At 41.4% G+C, this 19,813-nt stretch overlaps 1 protein-coding gene across 2 annotated transcripts in view; it reads left to right on the top strand.

The window, feature by feature from the left end:
• VEGFC (vascular endothelial growth factor C) overlaps positions 1-19,813 on the top strand; it is a 123,948-nt gene that overhangs the window by 90,430 nt on the left and 13,705 nt on the right. For both annotated transcript variants that reach the window (XM_019534644.1, XM_019534645.1), the window contains exon 4: positions 14,267-14,418. In XM_019534644.1, the coding sequence (XP_019390189.1) occupies positions 14,267-14,418 (152 nt within the window). The remainder of the gene's footprint in view (positions 1-14,266; positions 14,419-19,813) is intronic.

Here is a 19,813-nt window from a genome sequence, read left to right as displayed (position 1 = left end):
GCTCCTGTCTGATCATTGAAGTAAAGGGGAGTATTGGGCTCTAAATCTTTTTGCTTCATGATTAGAGCAGTAATCTGTCATGGAAAAACATATCTCAAAACAGTATAAAACTGGATCTTTTCTCACAGGAAACAAGTTAACAGTTTAAAGTTGTTTGCCATATTTGAGATATGCATTATGTTCATGTGTGCAGTCTGAAGAGTATATGCATCAGAGGAATGTTTGAGTCATTTATGAACTGTGGACCTATTTTTTCCCATGCATTTTTCTCCATTAAAATATGTATTTACCACTTCACTGTCACCCTTGAAAACACCATTGAGAAGCATCACCCATTCACTCCTATTCTACACATTCCTAACCTAGAAATGAGGTGGTAAAGCCCTTTTTGGGGGTGCTTTCTGTACTACAGCTCCTGAGCACACCAAAAGCAGAGAGCACAAGACCAGTGGTGGGGAGTGCCCCTGAAGCAGCTCTTATCTCATTGTTTCTGAATTTGGTACATGCAGAGTAGGTGGGCTAAACCATCCTTTCCTCTGGCATTCTTATGGGCATCACAAAAGTGTAGACATAGTCAAGCAAAAGTAATGATTTAGAAAGTATTGTTAATATTAGCGAACGTATCAATACAAAGTCAAAATGTGAGGGGGAGGGTCATGACATCCAGAGAGTTATTTTGTTAGTTCTCAATGTATTCCAATATTTAATATGAAAAGATGCCAGCTGGCATTTTACCAGCGAAATGTGTCATCTGTTCTCTTACAATATAGCCCAGGCCTCAGAAATGTTCTGAGCATAAATGAAGGAATACCAAAGATGGGAAGATGAGAGATAGTATAGCTCTTCTAGATTATGGATTGGGACCATCAAAACTGGCTGGTGCAGAAGTGGTTCTGAGACGCTTGGACAAAGTGCAATTGTCCAGACGTCCATGTCCGTTGTCCTGGGTTAAATCTTTAAAAAGTTCACAGGATAAAAAATGGTAACAGTTTATCCTGAGGGATCTCAAAATGTCTGAACCATTATCCTGGGATTGCATCATTAAATCAATGGCAGAAAAGCGGCAGTGCATCGAACCACTCACTAAACCCTGATTAGAAGGACAGAGTGCAGTGTGTGAACATATCAATCCTGGGATATTTCTGTTCTCACCGAAATGCAGGCACAACTTGTCCAAGGACAAATACAGTGTGTGTTCCTTGTCTGAATTACCTGCTTCCTCCTTCTTCCTGCTAAGATTCATCACACAACAGGTGCAGTGCAGAATCTACTCCCTTGTTTTTGGCGATTTTGAGATGCATGCTTTGAAAATTATTTTCATTGCGGTTATGTTCATAGTTATAGAATAGTGGTGGTCAGCCTTCCTACCGTCTGGGCCGGATGCATGGTGCAGAGCCAGTATGTGGGCTGGATCCCCTGGGCAGGGTTGGTCCACAGGCTGGATCCAGCACGAGGTTGATGCATGTGGATCAGTCTACAAATGTGATTTGGAACACCGTCCTGGCCCCATATGCCAGAGCCAGACATGGAACAACCCTGTGTGTTAGATGCATACTGCATCCAGCTGCGTAGTTATGTGACGTGTGGGATCATGATATTTAGGGCTGTGCACTACTTCATTTTGACTTCTGTTTTGCAATTTCAAAGGGACAGTGTTTCGTCTTGCTGTTTCAAAGCACTGTTCCATTTTGTTTTGTCAAAACTGTTTCACTGTTTTGACACTGTTTTGATGTTTCGCCCATAGGCTATAATGGGGAGTCATAAAAATGCCTATAGCTTTGTCATTTCTTGCCTGATTCAGTTGAAAATTGCAGGGATGGTAGCCCCTTCTGAAGGTGTGAAGCCTGCCAAGTTTTAAGGAGATAGGTGAAGGGATTTCTGGGAAACTGAACCTCAAACTGCTCAAAGCAAAACATATCACTTGCCAGCAGTGGCAACATGCTGTAATCCCATGTGTCCCCTAGATCTGCACACAGGATGATGGCAGGCTGCCACTGCCAGCTAGGACCGGCGCTTGGCTCAACCCGTGCAAAGTACTGGAAGACTGGTGCTGCCGCTGGCCCCAACTGGTAGCGGCAGCCTGCTGTCAACCCATGAACAGTTCTGGGGAGCCCATGCCCCCCAGGAGGGCTGTGAGGCTGTGCCAGACTCCTCCTGGGGGGAACAGGCCCCCAGATCTGCATGCAGGATGACAGGAGGCTGCCACTCCTGGCTGGGTCCAGCACAAGCACTGGGTTCTTCCCACTGCTTAGTGCAGGCTGTGCCAGGCAGACTCAGGTGCTGGCACTGGCTCTGGCTGGCAGCGGCTGCATGCTGTCATCCTGCAGACAGATCTGGGGGCCCACACCCCTCAGAAGGAGTCTGGCACAGCCCTACAACCCTCCAGGGGAGCGTGGGCCCCCAGATATGCAGGCAAGGTTTCAGCAGGCTGCTGCTGCCAGCTGAGGAAATAGCCCAGAGGTGCCACCCTCACCAGCTGGCAGTGGCAACCTGCTGTCATCCCACAACATCCGGGGGCCTGCGCCCCGTGGGAAGAACTTTGGGAAGCAAGCAGGGAGCTGGGAAATTGAATTAGTAACTGGGGGAATTTTCAGGGACCTGAACAATTCCCCCAACCCCCTGTTCAATTCCCCAGGTTTCTGATCGCTTCCCCCAGCTCTTCCTGGGGGATGCAGACCACCAGATCTGCACACAGGGTTTCAGCAGGCTGATCGGTGCGTGGGACTATTTCAGCAGGCTGTCCCTGGATCTTCATGGGGGGTTTCAGCAGGCTGCTGCTGTAGGCTGCTGAAACCCTGTGCGCAGATTGGGGGTCTGAACCCCCCAGGAAGAACTGGAGACAAGATCAGAGAGTTGGGGGAAGTGATCAGAAAGCTGGGGAATCGAACTGGGAACTAGATGTCAATATCCGAGCAGTCCTCCCCCATCTTCCCCCTCCCTCTCCTTAGTTTCCGTTTAGCTGCAAGCAAGCCCGGCTTTGAAACTCAAAACTTTCAAAGTGCTTTGAGTGCCCTCATTTCGTTTTGAAGCTGTTTGAGAGCCTTTTGTTTAATTTCAATTCCTGTTTTAAGCACAAAATGTGTCAAAACAACTTAGAAACAAACACCTGGTGAAATTTCGCACAGCCATAATGTCAGTTGACCCGCAGGACTTGCCACAGGTCTGGAAATTTGGTAGGAGGTGAGCAGTGGCAGCTCTGGAAGTGGTTCTGGAAGTTGTGGTAATTAGCGCTGCCATTGTTCCCCCACCACATTTTCAGACCCATGGGAAGCCCTGTGGGCTGAACAACACAACCATGTGGGCCAGATTCGGGCAGTGGATCAGGGGCTGAGCACCATTATGATGTTATCATATTCTACCTTTGATCTCATCTAAAGTTCTTTTTTAATTTCAGACCTGTAAACTCTCCACCTACTCTCTTTAGTGAAGAATTCTTAAAAATATATAACTAAATGACATTTGGTGGTCTTGGACATGTCTATCTTGATGACATAGCAACTTGGCTCTTTATGTAGCACCTTTCATCTGTGGATCTCAGAGTGCTTTACAAAGGTACCAGTATTCTCATCTACATTACACTGACAGCACAAGTTAGGGTAGCGAGGCACCTTTGAGACCTAACTGGTTATACTGGTGAAGAAATAAGGCAGGAGAAGGTGAAGTGACTTGTTTTTGGTAACTCGGGCAAATATCACAGCCTGTCTCTCCTGAATTCAGTGGTCTCCATAGTTGACAACTCTGTGTTGACTGATTTTAATGAAAGAGTAATTTCAAAAGAGAAAACTGATCAAATTTACTTTTACCAGATACCTGGGGGATTATGAGAAGGGCTCTAGCATTCTGGATAAATAATTTCTGGGGGTTTGTGTGGAATCATCTAGCAAAATTTCAGGGCTAAACATATCTTTTATTCTCTTAAACAAAATGGACCATCATCTTAGTAAAAGTTGGGCATTTTCAAAGGTCTAGACTCATTGAAAAATGGGCAGAAAGGGAAAATGTTCCTCTTTCAGTATTAACACACAGATGTGAAACAGCCAAATATGACAGATGGCTTAGAGGTGGTAGAGGGCAGGCCAAGTGGTGACCTTTGGTGTTGGTTGTGTGGGTTGTGTTTGGATTATGATACAGAATGCACCGATTATACATTAGGTCTCAGGAAAACACACCTGCCACTCAAACTATAGCCTCTGTTGTTCTGACTGGATTCTAAAAGTTTGTTCTTTTTTTTTTTTTTTAAGTTAGAGCAGGTTATCTTGGTAACCTGCTTCGGTAGTAAAATATAATTTGACAGATTTAGCTATTGTAGTACAACACATTCTATCCTACAGCTGTTGTAGGATATAAGGAGATGCATCAGATATTTAACTACTATACTGCTTGATCTTTGCTCAAGATCAGTCTCTGGAGAAGATCTATCATTTACAGGAAGTGATTTCAGTCAGTGATTTCAAATATATCCTAATATAATGAGACGCCTATAAAATGTAATCTCTGATATGTGTTTACTCCAAAGATAATAAAGGGCAGTATTAAAAATTAAGCCATGTTCATGTAGGTGGTGATGTTACACTCTAGCTTTGTGCAGAGCTCCAGTTATCATGACCCAAATACACTTGGGAAATGGCAAATGAGAAAGCCACACCAAAAGAAACGCACCCAATTCCAAAACTGTCGTCTTTATATTTTCTTAGTATGTTGTACAGCATGCATTATTTATTGTATGTCTGTATTGGGTCTCTATCATTCTAGGCCTCTTCTGTGTTTCAAGGACAGTGGTCTAGGCTTGAGTAGATTGAACAGTAAAATTCCCCTGTAATAAAGGTTTGCAGTATCAATCAGCTATATGTGTGTTGTGGTGTGCATGATAGTAAGTATAGTGCTCTGTTCTTTACCTCGCAGTATACTAGGTCAAACAGATCTGGTCTGACAACTTTAGGTTATAAACATTTGCCCATGAGTAGGTTTTCAAACATTTACCTGGCAGCTGCTGAGTTTCTTCTCTCCAACTATATCAGTCAGTGCTTTATATAAACTACACTCATGAAAATCTTAGTTTTATGCTCATATATAGTTACAAATAATTACCGTTTTACTGGTGCTTCTGAAAACTTCTCATAACACTAATGAAATCTGTAACCAATAGCTAATTCAGCTGAATTCACGGAAATTTGAATATGGTCAACTGGAATTCATTTTGTATAACACTTGGTTTCCCATTTAAAAATTAAGGTCTCAGAAGTTCACGCAGGGATTTTATTTTTAAATGATGAAAAATTGAATGTTCTGATAAAAGTGTGTGGTTTACACTTATATTTTTTATATTGGTTTCAAGCACGAAAATATATTGAAAAAGCCAGATTTGATAAGGGCATTCCAACCAGTCTGTGTGCTTCCACCTAGAAATAATTAAAATTTTATAAATTACAGAGAGGTATGCGTGTGGTTGCTTAGGAAAAGCTATTCTATACAAAACTTCCTAGAAATATTTGGACAACAAAGTTCAATTAAGTGTAGATTATCACGTGTAAGGAAGCAAAACATTCTTTTCAAAGTAAAACCATAGGCACTTAGCATAACAATAAATTCAGCAATCTGATAGCAAATGCTTCAAAGTACTCTATCTCACTGCTGTTTTTAACCATTTTATCAGAATGCTTTGAAATGTAGTTGGGAAAAAGTTACTCGTCTGTACCATCATCTGAGTTGGAAGGGAACAAAGTTCTTTCTTAAAAATCGGTAGAGGAGACAGCATATAGTCACAAATAATGGTTCAGCTGCGCAGGGCTTCTTTAGGAGATGCACAGAAAAATATATACTTTTAGGTGAATGTGATGGACCTAACTTTGAACTCTTCACTGATTTCACTTGAATTAGGGCAGAATTTGAAAAAGTTTTGTTTTATTTTATTTCATTTTATTTTAGGAATGGTTTGGATATTTTTCTTCAGTTGCAGACTTTGTGACTGTTCTTCTGGGCTCTTGTACTTCATTGGATTGCAGCAATGGGAAACTTTTCATTTATGATAGCCACTACCCATTTCATAAAAATGTAATTGGGTTTTGTACATGGCACCATTAAAAGTTACTCAGTGGTATTTTACCAAGCTTTTTAAGCTTTAACTGTTTTGACTGGAGTAATCCATGCCCAGTAACTGCCTCCAGAAGCTGTATGCATGTATGTTTGGGGAAGATGAGGGTTTTTTATTGGTTGTTTTTTGGCTTGAGTGTATTTTTTTTTTTATAGCTTAATTTCCGCCAAAATGATTCTGCTGTTTTTTGAGAATTGGGTGAGAGAAACTATATTGTTTCTGCCTATGCTTTAAAAAACTCTGCCAGCCTTTCACTTGAAAAGGTGCTGGAATATTACAAAGCAGGAACTTGAAATTTGGCCTTGGTGTAAGCAAAGTATCTTTTGCGTCGCTTCTGAACATCTGGCTAAATTTATAAGCTTGTGAAAAATAAGTGTGCCCACAGATAAAATTTGTAGGACCTACATTTCCTGGTGCTTATATCTGCATTCGCCATGTACCAGCTTTGGGCTAAGTAAAACTGTCCCTGCAGTCGCAACTTAGGGGTTCATTGGAGCATTGCAAGTCTGGGTCTTGAGACCTGGCACTGAGAATCTGTCTTTCCTATACTGTCAAAGTACTTCCTGCTGGCTCAAGCATTGGGAAAAAGGACATTATCTAATTCAGGGCTGTTGAATGGTCAGTCTGCATGCCACAAACGTGTGAGCAGGTAACATGAAATCTCTGGGCTCTGGTAGCCACCTCTTACATAGTTACACAGTGAAGAAGAGCCCAGAGGTCTACACAGTGCCTGCACAACCAACGCATGACATTGTGGCTCCCATGCAGCCAGTGAGGTGGGAGACAGAGGGACCCATGTGCCACCTCAGCCTACATAGTGCAAGGGAAGTCCTACAGGGCCTATGCAATATGTGCCCCTGGCTGTTTCAAAGTTGGACAGTCCTGCGTTACAGCATGTTCCACTCTGCAGCTTAGAATTGAATAGAGTCTTACCACTCCTATGTGGTCAGTAAATGTCTGTGAAACAGACTGGCAAAGCCCTGGTCTAAGAAGACAATGATGGTCTGTAACTACTGATTTCTACACTGCTACATAAAAATGTAGAGGTCTAATGCTTTTGATTCTCTGATGAATCACATGGGTGTTGATGCAGTGCCCTGGGACAGTGTGTATGGCTTTTCAGTGTACTAGTGGGCTGTCCCAGGAGCCACATGCCCCGTGGCCCATACCAGTGGAGGGCTGCACACCACGGGACCACCCTTAGCAGGGACCACAGGCTTCCCAGGCGGCAAACCCCATGTGTATGCATGTGGATGGACACTTCCTCCACCCCCTGCACTGCACTGTACAGGCAAGCAGGCAGTCCCCCACCATGTTGCACTGGAGCACCCTGTCTTGCCATCAGCTTCATGTGGGCTCCAGTGGCACATTATTAAGTTTTTTATTTCATAGATTTCATAGACATTCGGGCTGGAAGGGACCTCAGAAGATCACCGAGTCCAGCTCCCTGCCCCAGGGGCAGGAAGTCAGCAGGCATCGTGGGGTCCCAGCAAGATAAATATCCAAATGTATCTTGAAGGCATTCAAAGTAGGTGCTTGAACCATCAATGGCAGCAATAGATTCCAACCCTTGGTGGCTCAGACAGTAAAGAAGTTCTTCCTTATGTCCAGTCTGAAATGGTCATGGAGGAGTTTGTGACCATTCGACCTTGTCATCCCTGGTGAACAGACATTCCCTCAGATCCTGGTGAGCACCCCTGATAAACTTATAGGTGGCCACCAGATCACCCCTGAGCCTGCGTTTTTCCAAGCTGAAGAGTTCCATAGCTCTCAGCCTGTCATCGTATGGTCTGTTTTCCTGACCTCTGATTATGTTCGTGGCTCTCCTCTGGACTTTCTCAAGCTTCTCCATGTCCTTTTTGAATTGTGAAGCCCAAAACTGGACGCAGTACTCCAGCTGCAGCTTCACCAAGGCTGAATGGGAGAATGACGTTCCAGGATTTGCTTGAGAAGCATCTATGAATGCAAGCCAGCGTTTTGCTCACTTTACTAGCCGCAGCATTACACTGAAGTCTCATGTTCATCTTGTGGTCAATCATGACCCCCAAGTCCCTTTTGTCCATAGTGCTAACCAGCATAGCACTGCCAAGCCTATAAGTGTGCTGCAGGTGGAGAACCTTGCATTTTTCAGCGTTAAACACCATCAGGTTCTCATCTGCCTATTTCCTGAGCCTGTCAAATTCATCCTGGATTGCCCTCGTGTCCTCAGGTGTGGATACTTTACCCCAAAGTTGGGTGTTGTTGGTGAACTTGGACAGTCTGCTTCTGATGCCAGTGTCCACATCATTAATGAAGATATGAAATAATATAGGCCCAAGGACAGAGCCTTGAAGGACCCCACTGGTCACAGCGCACCACAACGATTGACTTCCATCAGCCACCAACCTCTGGGTCCGACCACGGAGTCCAAGTTCAAATCAAGCACTGTAAAGCCAGGAAGTGCCACCATTAAACTTGCCTGTGTATCTTTAATTTGACTTTATTCTGCACACTCTCTAACAAGGCTGGAACGCAGGTAAGCCTAATTGTGGCATTTACTGACTTCTTAGTGCTTAACGCTTGACTTCAAGCCTTAATTTTTTGTTTTGTTTGTCAACCGTAATTATTCTGAGTAGTAAAATCTTTCAGTTCTTAGAAACCACAGGACTCTGCCAGCATTTGAACTAATATTCTGATAGGGAGCAAAGCTTATACTTTGTCAATGCCCCTCTGGATCTATTGGTATTACGCTCTTCAGAGCAGGCCTTGGAGGCAAGGCAGGCTCTGGGGCACAGGGGTTATTGTGTGCAGCATTCCGTTATTACTAAACTTGGGCTTGATGTGAGAATTTGATGAGAGAGAATTTGGCCCCATGTAAATGCAATAAAAATAACCATCAGCCAGATGAGATGGCTCAGACAGACTATCAGCTGTCTGGCCTCTGGGCAGTCCCAGAGGTAGTTTCACAGCCACTAGATAACCAGCAGTGATGCCAGAAAAGAAGTCGTCCAAAGAACTAGCCTTAAACACAGATGTTATGTTGCATTTCTGTTCTTAAAAACCCTTCTTGAGATTGACATCTGGCTCTTACAGCTGCCAAATATGCCCCTTAGTGGCCACAGATGTTGGGTTCGTTGCTGGATCAGATGGAAGATAAGGATAAACGGGAAATGAAGACACAAATGAAGGAGAGGACACATTTCTAATAGTCGGACTTGTCTAATTAAATTGACGAAGAGAGATAACAATTTGGACTAAGTCCTGCTTTCACTTACACTTGTGCAACTTCATTAATTCATTGGTGCTAGTCTGGCTTGGCTGAGAGTAGAATTTAGACTTTGATTTATTACTTTGTTTTAAAATGTCAGACATTAATCTAAAAGAATTATTTTGAGGTTTACATATATGCATTTCCTGTAGTAGGTTAAGTTTCAGGAATGCCTAAATGACAAATCTTTTAATAGATGCAAGCACTTCTTAGGGTTATATTTTATTGGACCAACTGCATAGTTGGGACAGAGTGAAATGCAAGACTTTCTTCATCAGGTCTGAGTAGTAAAAAGCTAGCACAACATAGTCAATGCCGTGAATGTACTGTGCTGGCTTTCACTGTTCAGAACGGGTAAATAATATCTTGCCTTCAAAAGCTTGTATAACTCTATCCCAACTATGAACTTTGTCCAATAAAATATATCACCCTCTTGTCTCTTGCATAATTCCTGGACCGTTATGGCTACAGCATCATTCTAACACTACCATAACATGGAAAATATTTAAATGACACACATGTTTTCATGCCTATTTTGGAAAGAGAAGTAGAAATATCAATTTTTGCTATCTGCACCAGAACTTTGCTGTTTGAATTGCTCACACTGACATGAATAGAAAGTTCAAGGAAAAAAAGTTGAACTACAGTTCTTCACTTCCAGTTAGGAGAATGAATCTGCTTTGTGTCTATTTTCAAAACACCGATTTCCACTGAATCCTACAATACTTAAATAAAGCAAGGAATAAAAATATAATCTCATATGTCCTATGCATATAACTGTATGTTTTGATACATTAACTTTGTCTATGACTAGGAACTGCTTATGGGGAAATATAAATTACACTCAGATAGCAAAAGTGTAAGTTAAAGTGATAATTGACTGAAATCAACTCAGTTAATTTAGTTTTATACTGGTGCAGCTGAGGCTTCCTATATGGTATATCATGCATGATAACAGCTGTTAGATCAGGTGTAACTGACCTGATGCCAACCATGTTTTATTAGCAAGTGTAGACGAGGCTCACGTGCATTTAAGCATCTTTCCAGCTAACCATTGTTTAATCCAGTGTGGAGATTGTTGCTAAGATTTTTTTCCCAACCCATTTAAGAAGTTACAACAGCATAAATAGGATGGAAGCAGCCTTTGGGAAATATTTGAAGCACAGGAGCATTCCTCATGTGACCCAGAACTGAAAGAATAGTCCTATGTAACCCGCTGTGGCTGCCCAAAGCCTGCTCTAACTTACATCATGTTTTGAATGGATCAGCCAGCTGGCTCAAGAATACAGGAGGTACAAAAGTAGCTTGAAGTCACTTTTTGCCCTGACCCCAAACAGGTTCTGCATGAATCACAGCTTGGCTGGAGTAGAAAATTGTGCTCGTAGTTCTCAGATATTCAGTTTCGCCGGTTCTACCTATGTAGTTTTTCATATAGGGCTTGAGGGGGATTCATGCTGTTATATGAGAACAGGGTAAACAGAAAAACATAACTTGGACCCTGATATAAAATGAAGACAGTGACCTCTGCTTTACTTCTAAAGTTTACATATGCACATTTAACTTTGCTATAAGAGCACTAGTTCTTGAAACAAGAAACTCTTTTCAAATCTGTAGACCTTAGTCTAGGCAAATTTTTAAATGGGTCTTAACTTGACCTGTTTTATGTGCATGACTTCTGTGTACAAGTGACAGAACTAACACACAGACAATATTCATAAGGGTCTGTTTTTCCAAAATACAAAGTGCTCTCTTAGATGGCACTGTGTGTATACAGATAAAAAACCACTTTTGAAAATCTCATTCTTTATGCCTGTTAATCTAAATTCAGGAAAATTGCAATGAAAATCAAACAAGAAAAAAGAAAAACTACACCTCTGCTTCCTGTATTTGATTGCTGTTTTCTCATGCTTTTTTTGGATGTGACATACTGGTAAGAATGCATTTAGTCATGAATTTGACAGTACTGCTATAATAGGTCAGGATAAGAAAGGGGTCAGTACTAGATGGTAAGCCAAAGAAGATTATAAGTGAAATACAGTGATAAGAAATCTCTTTCTAGGGGTCTGTATTCAGCTTAGTAAAGACCCAGGAGGACTGTCTGGTGATAACTGTTTGAGAGAGGCAGACAGTTTAGATCTTTAAATCAGAAGTGGTATTGTCCTTTAACATGACCTATCTTGTAATCCATGTGCAAACCCAAACTTTCATACTTCTTTTTTGCAACCAGGACAAAAGTTTAAAAGTTAATACTATCTGGCTAGGAGTTCTCATTGAATTGGCAGACTGGCTAGTGTCATTCCTTCTGTGGCAGCTTCCTAGACAGATGACTATTTCATTAGGACTTGGAAGGTCAGAAAAGTTCCTGTCTGATTTCTGTTTGCTTTCTTCAGAAGTTCTCTTGACAAACCAATATTTATTTATTTCCCCTGGGCTGGAGAATAAAATACTCTGTTAACAGAAAAGGACTTGTCTGTTAAATGAGATGGTAATTCAACTTCTGTGCCCATTCAATCCTTGATGTCTGATGAGACCTGTCAGTAAAAGATCAATTATTTTTTAAAAGATATTGGCATCTAAATATGGTTAAAATACATTTTAATCTATAGTAATATTTTACAAATTTTTAAAGAAAAAGTTCACAAACATCACTTTTAAGTGTCTGAAATACAAAAGTTGCAGGACTTAATATGGAAGAAAAATTGAACATTAAGGGCGCTTATGCTCCAGGAGGGGGGAGGGGGTGTGTGCTTTAATTAAGGGGTTCCAAAAGCCAGTCTAATTAAAGTACCTGAAGCGTCTTGTGGATCAGTGTCCCCCTGCTGAAAAATGGCGGCAGGGGCACTTAAGGAACTAAAGCTCATTGACTAAAGCTCGTTGAACACGGGAACACTGATGCAGGAGATGCTGGAGTCTGCTGAAGCACAGTAATTGCCACACTCCAGCAGACTGTCAAGTCTGCCTCAACACGCTGTAATTATAGTATGTCAGAGCAGCCTCCTGCATGTGTAGTATAGGTGCTCAAAAGTTTAAGCTGACTTTACTGCATTTGGCTTTTATGTGAGAAATGCAGAAAGTAAAAGAACATAAGTAACAAGTAAATTAGGTTCTTTAAACTTCCCAGAATTTTAATAATTAAAAGATTTCCTATAGGTAATGACATTTATTTATTAAATGGTAGAATTCAGAATAATGAATTGATAAGAAAAGTAAATTTTCAATTAATGTTAAGAAAACAGTGTGTTTTTATATGCACCTTAGACTTTTTTCTAAAGTGATGCCAGTAAAGATGATTGGTGCATAGGTTCATTCACCACAGTATTAGTCCAGTTGCAGTGATTTGCTACTCCACTGTCCATACAGTCTTCACCATGGACAACAACCCAGTGAAGTTACAACGGTATGAAAATATAAAAGTAGTGGAATCACACCCATGTAGTTATGTGGGAACAGGATCTTGGGAACAATTTGCTAACTTGTCCATCCTCTTCAGGATGTTTGCACTTGTATAATGGACTCAAACTGGCAGGATTGGATATCAGTAGTCATATAGACTTCCCTGGGGACTGCACAAGAATAGCTGTGATCGTAGGTAAATACTTGGGAGCTTAAGCCCTCATTGCTGTAGATACACTCCTTTTGCTACCTGACTCAGTCCACATATGGCTACAGAAGCTGTATTCCTACCCCTAGACTGCAGTGTAAATATGTCTTATGCATGGGGTTTTGAAACATTAAAAGAAATGAGGATTTTTACTATGTTTTGTATCACTTTTAAGCTAAAGTACAATATGATCAAATGTAAAGAACTTGGGGTTTTCAAGTGTACTGTAGCTGATAGTTTAATTCATTATGTTAACAACCTCACCAGTTGATAGCATAGATGTTAAAACAGGTGGAGGGAGGGAGCGGCAGATTTTTAAAGGTATTTAGGTGCCTAAGAATGTAGCTAAGCTCCTATTTCTGTAAGACTCACTTAAACACCTGTGGGGAAGTTAGGCGCATGGCTGCTTTTAAAAATCCCTATTAAGTGCCTATATTTAGGCACCTAAAACCCTTCATAATCTGACCTTTGAATGCTTGTACTGTCTTTTCAGGAAACTGCTGTGACCTGGATCTTATACCAGAATCTAATCGTCAAGATGACTTCTCATTCTTTCATTGTAAATGCGGGGGGAATGCCATGGATTAAATAATTGGAATGATTTAATTCCCCCACCCCTTGCCCTGCCAGTTAACATTTAGTCATCTGAACTTGGCTCTATCCATCTAGTATCGTTTTAAAAAAAAGTTTTCAGTAGAGTGCTTGTCTTAGTGGGGGGGGGAAATGTTTTGGTTAACTGGGCCCTCAATCATATTATAATTACAATCTAATATTATAAACAATATAAATGTTTAATAAAGCATATGTGCTTTTGTTAAAGGGTTACCAAACAATGAATATAAAATAGGGCTTAGGACAAAAATAATATTATGCTGCAATAAATTTGCTCACTTTACACAGAAATTTTTTAACCTAAATTGAATTTATCTTTTTTTGCACACAACTCTCTAATTGCACAACCAATGTGCCATGTTGTAATAGTCCTACTTATTAAACAGTTCTTGAAATATGACCTTTTGATTACTATAATACCTACCAAATATTAATATTTGGATTAAAAATAGTCAGTAAATCTGGAAGTCATTTTCCCTTGAACAGTGTGAAACAGGGAAAAACATTATGTTTCATGGCAAGCCAAATAACCTAATAACTAATACTCATCAAGTACATAATGTCAGTTTATTAAGAGTAATTAGTATCGTACTGGATAACAGTAGACAACAAGAATCTGGTTTAATTTCATTTGTACCCTCACGTTTAAATATACACGTATTGATTTATAAGTAGTTCTTCTCTCTCTCTCTCTTTCTCTCTTCCCTTTTTGTAGTTGTTTGAGATTACAGTGCCGCTGTCTCATGGTCCTAAGCCTGTAACAGTCAGTTTTGCCAATCATACATCCTGCCGATGTATGTCTAAGCTGGATGTTTACAGACAAGTTCACTCAATCATTAGACGCTCCTTGCCAGCAACACAACCACAGTAAGTATAAGACTTGTGTCTTCATTTTGCATTACCATAGTCTGTAAAAATAGCTTAACATTTGTTTTGGTAATGTTTACAATGCAGCACAGTGAATTACTACTACTACTGATATGTAAAAACAACTCAAGGCAATAAAACAATCAAAACAATATGCTGGGTTTCTCTAAATCTTTTTTTACATGGAAGAAGCGTAGCTAGTATTGTTAGGGAAGAATTAGTGGGTAAATGGGAAGTATGGTTATAAAAAAGTTACAGGGGCTTTTGCCTTTCATTTCCAAAGGAGGAAGACCACAGCTTAGTGCTATGCTGAAATTTAAGGTTTAAATAAAACCATCACATATGACTAAATTGTGAAGTACCACACAGTTTGGGGTGTAAATGAGGATACTCTCAATTATATTTCTTAAGTATCCAGATTGTAGCTGTATTGGTCTAGAGGAAAAAGCATTCAAAACTCATAGTAGAGATGATATCTTTTATTAGACTAACAAGATTTCTGAAAAAAGTTTTTTTTAATTACAAGCTTTCACGCATAAACACCCTTCATCGGGCATGAAATTTCATTTCTACCCAGGAGAACTTTTACAGTACTTTCTCCGATGCCTAATGAAGGATGTTTGTGCCCAAAGGCTTTCAATTAAAGAAAGTTTTTTTGCAAAAATCTTGTTTATCTAATAAAAGATATCATCTCTAGTATGAGTCCTGATTATATTTCTTATGCATTTTACTTGCTTCCTTTTCAGGCAAACTGTAACAGAGTTTGCCTGAGGATAGATTGAGCATAGCCATTAGAATTTAGCTAAAAACATGTCTTCTACCTGGAAACTATGAAACCAACCTGCTCAGTTCAGTAGGTGAGAAGATATTCTAGAAATAAAAATAGTAATAGATTCAAAGCATTTCAGGCCAGAAGGAACCATTAGATTACCTGCTTTGATCAGTTCTATATCTGTATCTATATATGGCTGTAGATATATTGAATAAGTATGTGTTCTATATATATGGTATACCCTATAAGGAAAAGAATGAAATATAAAAGGATCGTGGGGGATGGCTCCATTTTCACATTTTAGAACTGAAAACAAATATAAACTGAAGAAAAAAACAGCTAATGTGATCGAGGTAATTAGTGAAACCAGTACTGAAGATTTTACTGATGAAAGCGATACTGAACTATTATATCCAGTTCTCGAGACACGTTTTTAAAAAGCAGTTGAAAGAGGGGAGAGGGTGCAAAAAAGAACAATTAAAATGAATCAGTAGCTGGAAAAAATGTTATCCAGAGATGTAAAGAGCACCTTTATATCCAGCTCACCACTCTCCAAATGGCTAGGAGCCACACCAGTGTCCCGTTTCCCCCCCCCCCCAAACGCACACACACTTTTCCCCCTTCCATTGCATTGTGTACCCAGCCTGTCTTCACTGCACCACACACCCAGGTACCCTGACTCACCCTTAGGTCCTCGGCCACAAGTTCCCCTGCAGCACCACGCCACTCAGGCACCCTGGGCTCCAGCTGTAGTGCACTAAACCACCCAGCCCTGGACGTGGTATGGGCAAGAAGGGGAAACTGGAGAGCGGGAAGCCTGGGTTCCCTGGCTGTTGCTACTGCAGCCACAGCAATGCAGGGAGCAGTGGCCAAGTAGGAGCCTGGGGGCCACAATATAAGTCTTTGCAGGTCACATGTAGCCCACAGGCCACCTGTTGGACAGTCCTCATTTATCGTATCATAGAGAAGATTGAGAGGTGACTTGATTAAAGTGTAAAAGCAGCATCATGGAAAAATAGAAAATAGAGGGGACTAAAGTACTCTTTACTTTTAGCAGTGAAAAGCATCACCAGAAGCAGTATCCAGAAGTTGAACCCAGAAAAGTTTATTTAGAAATTAAATTTTTACAAGTGAAGCTCATTAGCAAATGGTACAACTTACCTGTAAAAATTATGAATTCTAAGTCTCTTGACATCTTCTGATTAAGACTGCATCCTTTCCTGGATGAAATACTACAGCCAAACAAGCATTACACTTTAGTTAAAAATCCAAATGATTCTGCTCAAAACAGTTGATAACAATTCAAAATGTAGTATCCTACAATATGAATATAATATGACAAAATAATGCAGTGGTCCCTTCTGTCCTGAAACTGTGAATCTGTTCATATTTTCATTTCTAGAATCTAAAGGAACTAATTCTTTAAGAGTCTATATTTTCAATACGTACAAGGAGCTTTTGAAAACACTTATTTGGATGTTTAAATGCTTTAAAATCCTTTAATATATACAAATGTAAGGTGTAAAACACAGATTCTTCTATTCCTTGCATCAGTTGTGTAAAGCTGTAAATCCAGTAACTTACTGGGAGTAATGAAGTGGTGAATCAGGCTACAGGAGTTCAGGACATTGCCTGTAATGTATTAGTAACTGATCTGTTAGCTGTTAGTTCACCCTGTTACTTTGCATATTTACACAGGCATCAGCAGTGACATCACAACTAGTGGTTTATCATATTTCTATAGGTTTTCTGTGGGGGAGCGTTTCTCTCTCTCTCTCTCTCTCTCTCAACATTGTCTGAAAAGGAAAGGACTGAAACTGAGAAACAAAAATACAGGTATAAAGAGACATTGGCCTATTCTGTACTTGAACAACTAATACATACATCTTCAGTTTTCTATATAAGGCCTTGGGGCCCATGGAGCTTTATTTATAATGTATAAATTTACAATATTTATAAATAATTCATTATTTTAATGCCTATACCTGCCTTGTGCGGCCCCACCACTGCCTCCCCAGGAACCTCCTCCTGAGGTTCTGGCTTCACTCCACCTCTCATTTTTTCTTTTACTCATTCCCCAGCCATGGCCCCACTAAATCCCAGAACCTCCTGGTCAGCCTCCTCTTGACTCTGACCAAACTCACCATCTTTCAGACTAGGAAGGAAGCTCTCGCTAGAGGAAACTCAGGTTACTGTAGGGTCATTTTCCTGTCACTCCTCCATACATATCTCCAGGCAGAGTTTCACTGGACTCGTTTGAGGAGCAATGAAGTGCTGAGCAGTATTCTCTGCTCAGCTTCCCTTCTTGGGACACTCATTATTTGATCCACGCTGCCATCCCTGTTTCTCATTTGTTGTCCCTGGTACTCTGTTATCCAGTGGCCTCCCTAACTGACAGGCTTATAGTATTGTTCTCTTAGTGGGCCTAGGTCCACTGTTCTCCATTTACATAACAAGTCTCTGTTTGCTAGTGGCAGAATTTTTAAATAAAGGGCATGTGAACAGGGTATATCTAGAGCAGAGGTGCACCTATGCATCGGTCCACGCTGTATCAGCACCAATAAAAGGAAAATTGACGTTATCTGCAATCACCTTTTTTTGGCTGTTGTGACTGATAATGTCACCAATAAATGTGTACATGTGTGGCCAGGAGTGTAGCCCTGTAGCTTGGAGAGCAGTGTCTGGCTGGTAAGTCTGTGGGGGGCAAGGGGTGTCAGCGGGGCAGATTGAGGCTCCCTCAGTGAGGGAGGGAGTGGGTCTGGGACAGGGGCAAGAGCTGCATTTCGGGGTGTGGAATGGAGCCATGGCTTGTCTGGGGGATGCAGGGAGGACAGGGAAGGGGGGCAGCTCCCGCCCCTGCATGCATCCCCGAGGGAGGAATGGGGACATGCCCCCTGGACTTGTATGTGGAGTGAGGGTGGACTGCTGCTCTGTGCTCAGGGTTGAGGACTGTGCCAGCCTCTTCCTGGTGGGGGGGTTCGGGCTTAGGCTGCGCTCGAGGTGGATGGGGCAAAGCAGGTGGCAGTGGCTCTGGGAGGGGAGCCTACATGGTGGCTGTAGCCCCCCCATAGCCCCTCCTCCCAATGCCACTGCTGCCCACCCCACCTCAAGCATAGCCTGGGCCCAGCCGCCCTGCTGGGAAGAGGCCAGCACAGCCTCCAGCCTCGAGCACGCAGCGGCAGCCTGCCCCTGCCCCACAAAGATCAGGGGGCCTCCCCCAGGGGTGCATGCCATGGTGGAAGCAGTCCCCTCTGCACCCTCTCAGATGAGCCAGAGGATACATTCTTGACTGTTCTGTTTAACAGCCATTAATGGATCTGTAAATTAGTCCAGTCTGTTTTTGAACCTGGGTATTTTCCCTGCCTTTACAGCCTCCTGTGGCAAGGAGTTTCACAAGTTAACAATGTGATGAATAAGAAAGTACTTTCTCTTATTAGTTTTAAACTCCTCTTCTGGTAATTTCAGTGAGCACTCCAAATTCTAATATCCTGGGACTTGGTAAAAAGCAGATCCCTATTTACTTTGGGCACACCCTTCATGATTTTATAAACCTCTGTCATATCTCCCCCTCAGCCTTCTCCTCTGCAAATTGAAGAATGCTAGCCCCTTTATTCTCTTGGTATGATAGACTGCTCCATACCCCTGATCATTTTGCTAACCCTTCTCTGTACCTTTTTGAAGTCTATTACATCTTTTGTGAGCTGTGGAGAGCAGAACAGCATACATTATTTAAGATGTGGGTACACCATTAATTTGTATAGCGCAGGAGTCAGCAACACTTTCTGGCAGGGGGCAAGCAGATATTAGGACCTGGTTGCAGCTGCCACTTCTCCTTGTCACTCAGAGGCTGCATGGAACAGCAACAGCCCCCCTCCTATGGAGCTCATGTCACCCAACTGCAGTGTTGCATGGGCAGATGAATGAATGGGCCCCCTGGTGATGAATGCTGCCAAAGGCAGAATTCTGAATACCTGATCCAAAGGTGCCATGGGCTGGATGCAGCCCATAGGCTGTCAGTTACTGGCTTTTGATATAGAGGCTTTATATTTTCCATTTTATTTTTAATTCTTAATGATTTTATTAACTTTTTATTACTTTACTATTCTGTAGACCATTGTTTTTCTACCCCTTTTGTTTCTTGTATCAATTCCAAGCTTTTAATGTATATTTCTAATTAGCAACGTACTCTTCTTTTCCATTTGCATTTTACTGTTTTAGGAGCTTCTTTGGCTCTCCCTCCAAAGGGAAGCTACTATTTCTTTAATCACTGAAGCCTTATTTCTCAATTGTGGTTTTTATGGCATCCAGTAAAACATTCTTAAACAGCTGCCAATTATCAATCACATTTTTCTGCTTGAATTCTTCCTTTTAACTGATTTTTCCTCAAAGTTCATTATAGTTTATATATTTGGTGGTTGTCTTTGTTGTTATTGGCTTTTTAAAATGCCAAATATATACTTCTAGTTGGGTTTTCTTCTACTGGCACACAAGGGGTGCTGAAAGACATGCAGGTCCCTCCTCTAACTGAAGGTGCTTCCCATCAAGCACTATAAGTTAAAACAACCCACCCCCCCACTACAAACAAACAAACGAACATCTGTTGGTTTGGCAGGGAAGGGTAGG

The sequence above is a fragment of the Crocodylus porosus genome, unplaced genomic scaffold (genome assembly GCF_001723895.1).
Source record: "Crocodylus porosus isolate Cpor-Errol unplaced genomic scaffold, CroPor_comp1, whole genome shotgun sequence".
Taxonomy (NCBI): Eukaryota; Metazoa; Chordata; order Crocodylia; family Crocodylidae; genus Crocodylus; species Crocodylus porosus.
The sequence above is the reverse complement of the archived record's forward strand: the minus strand, read 5'-3'. Positions and strand labels throughout refer to the sequence as shown.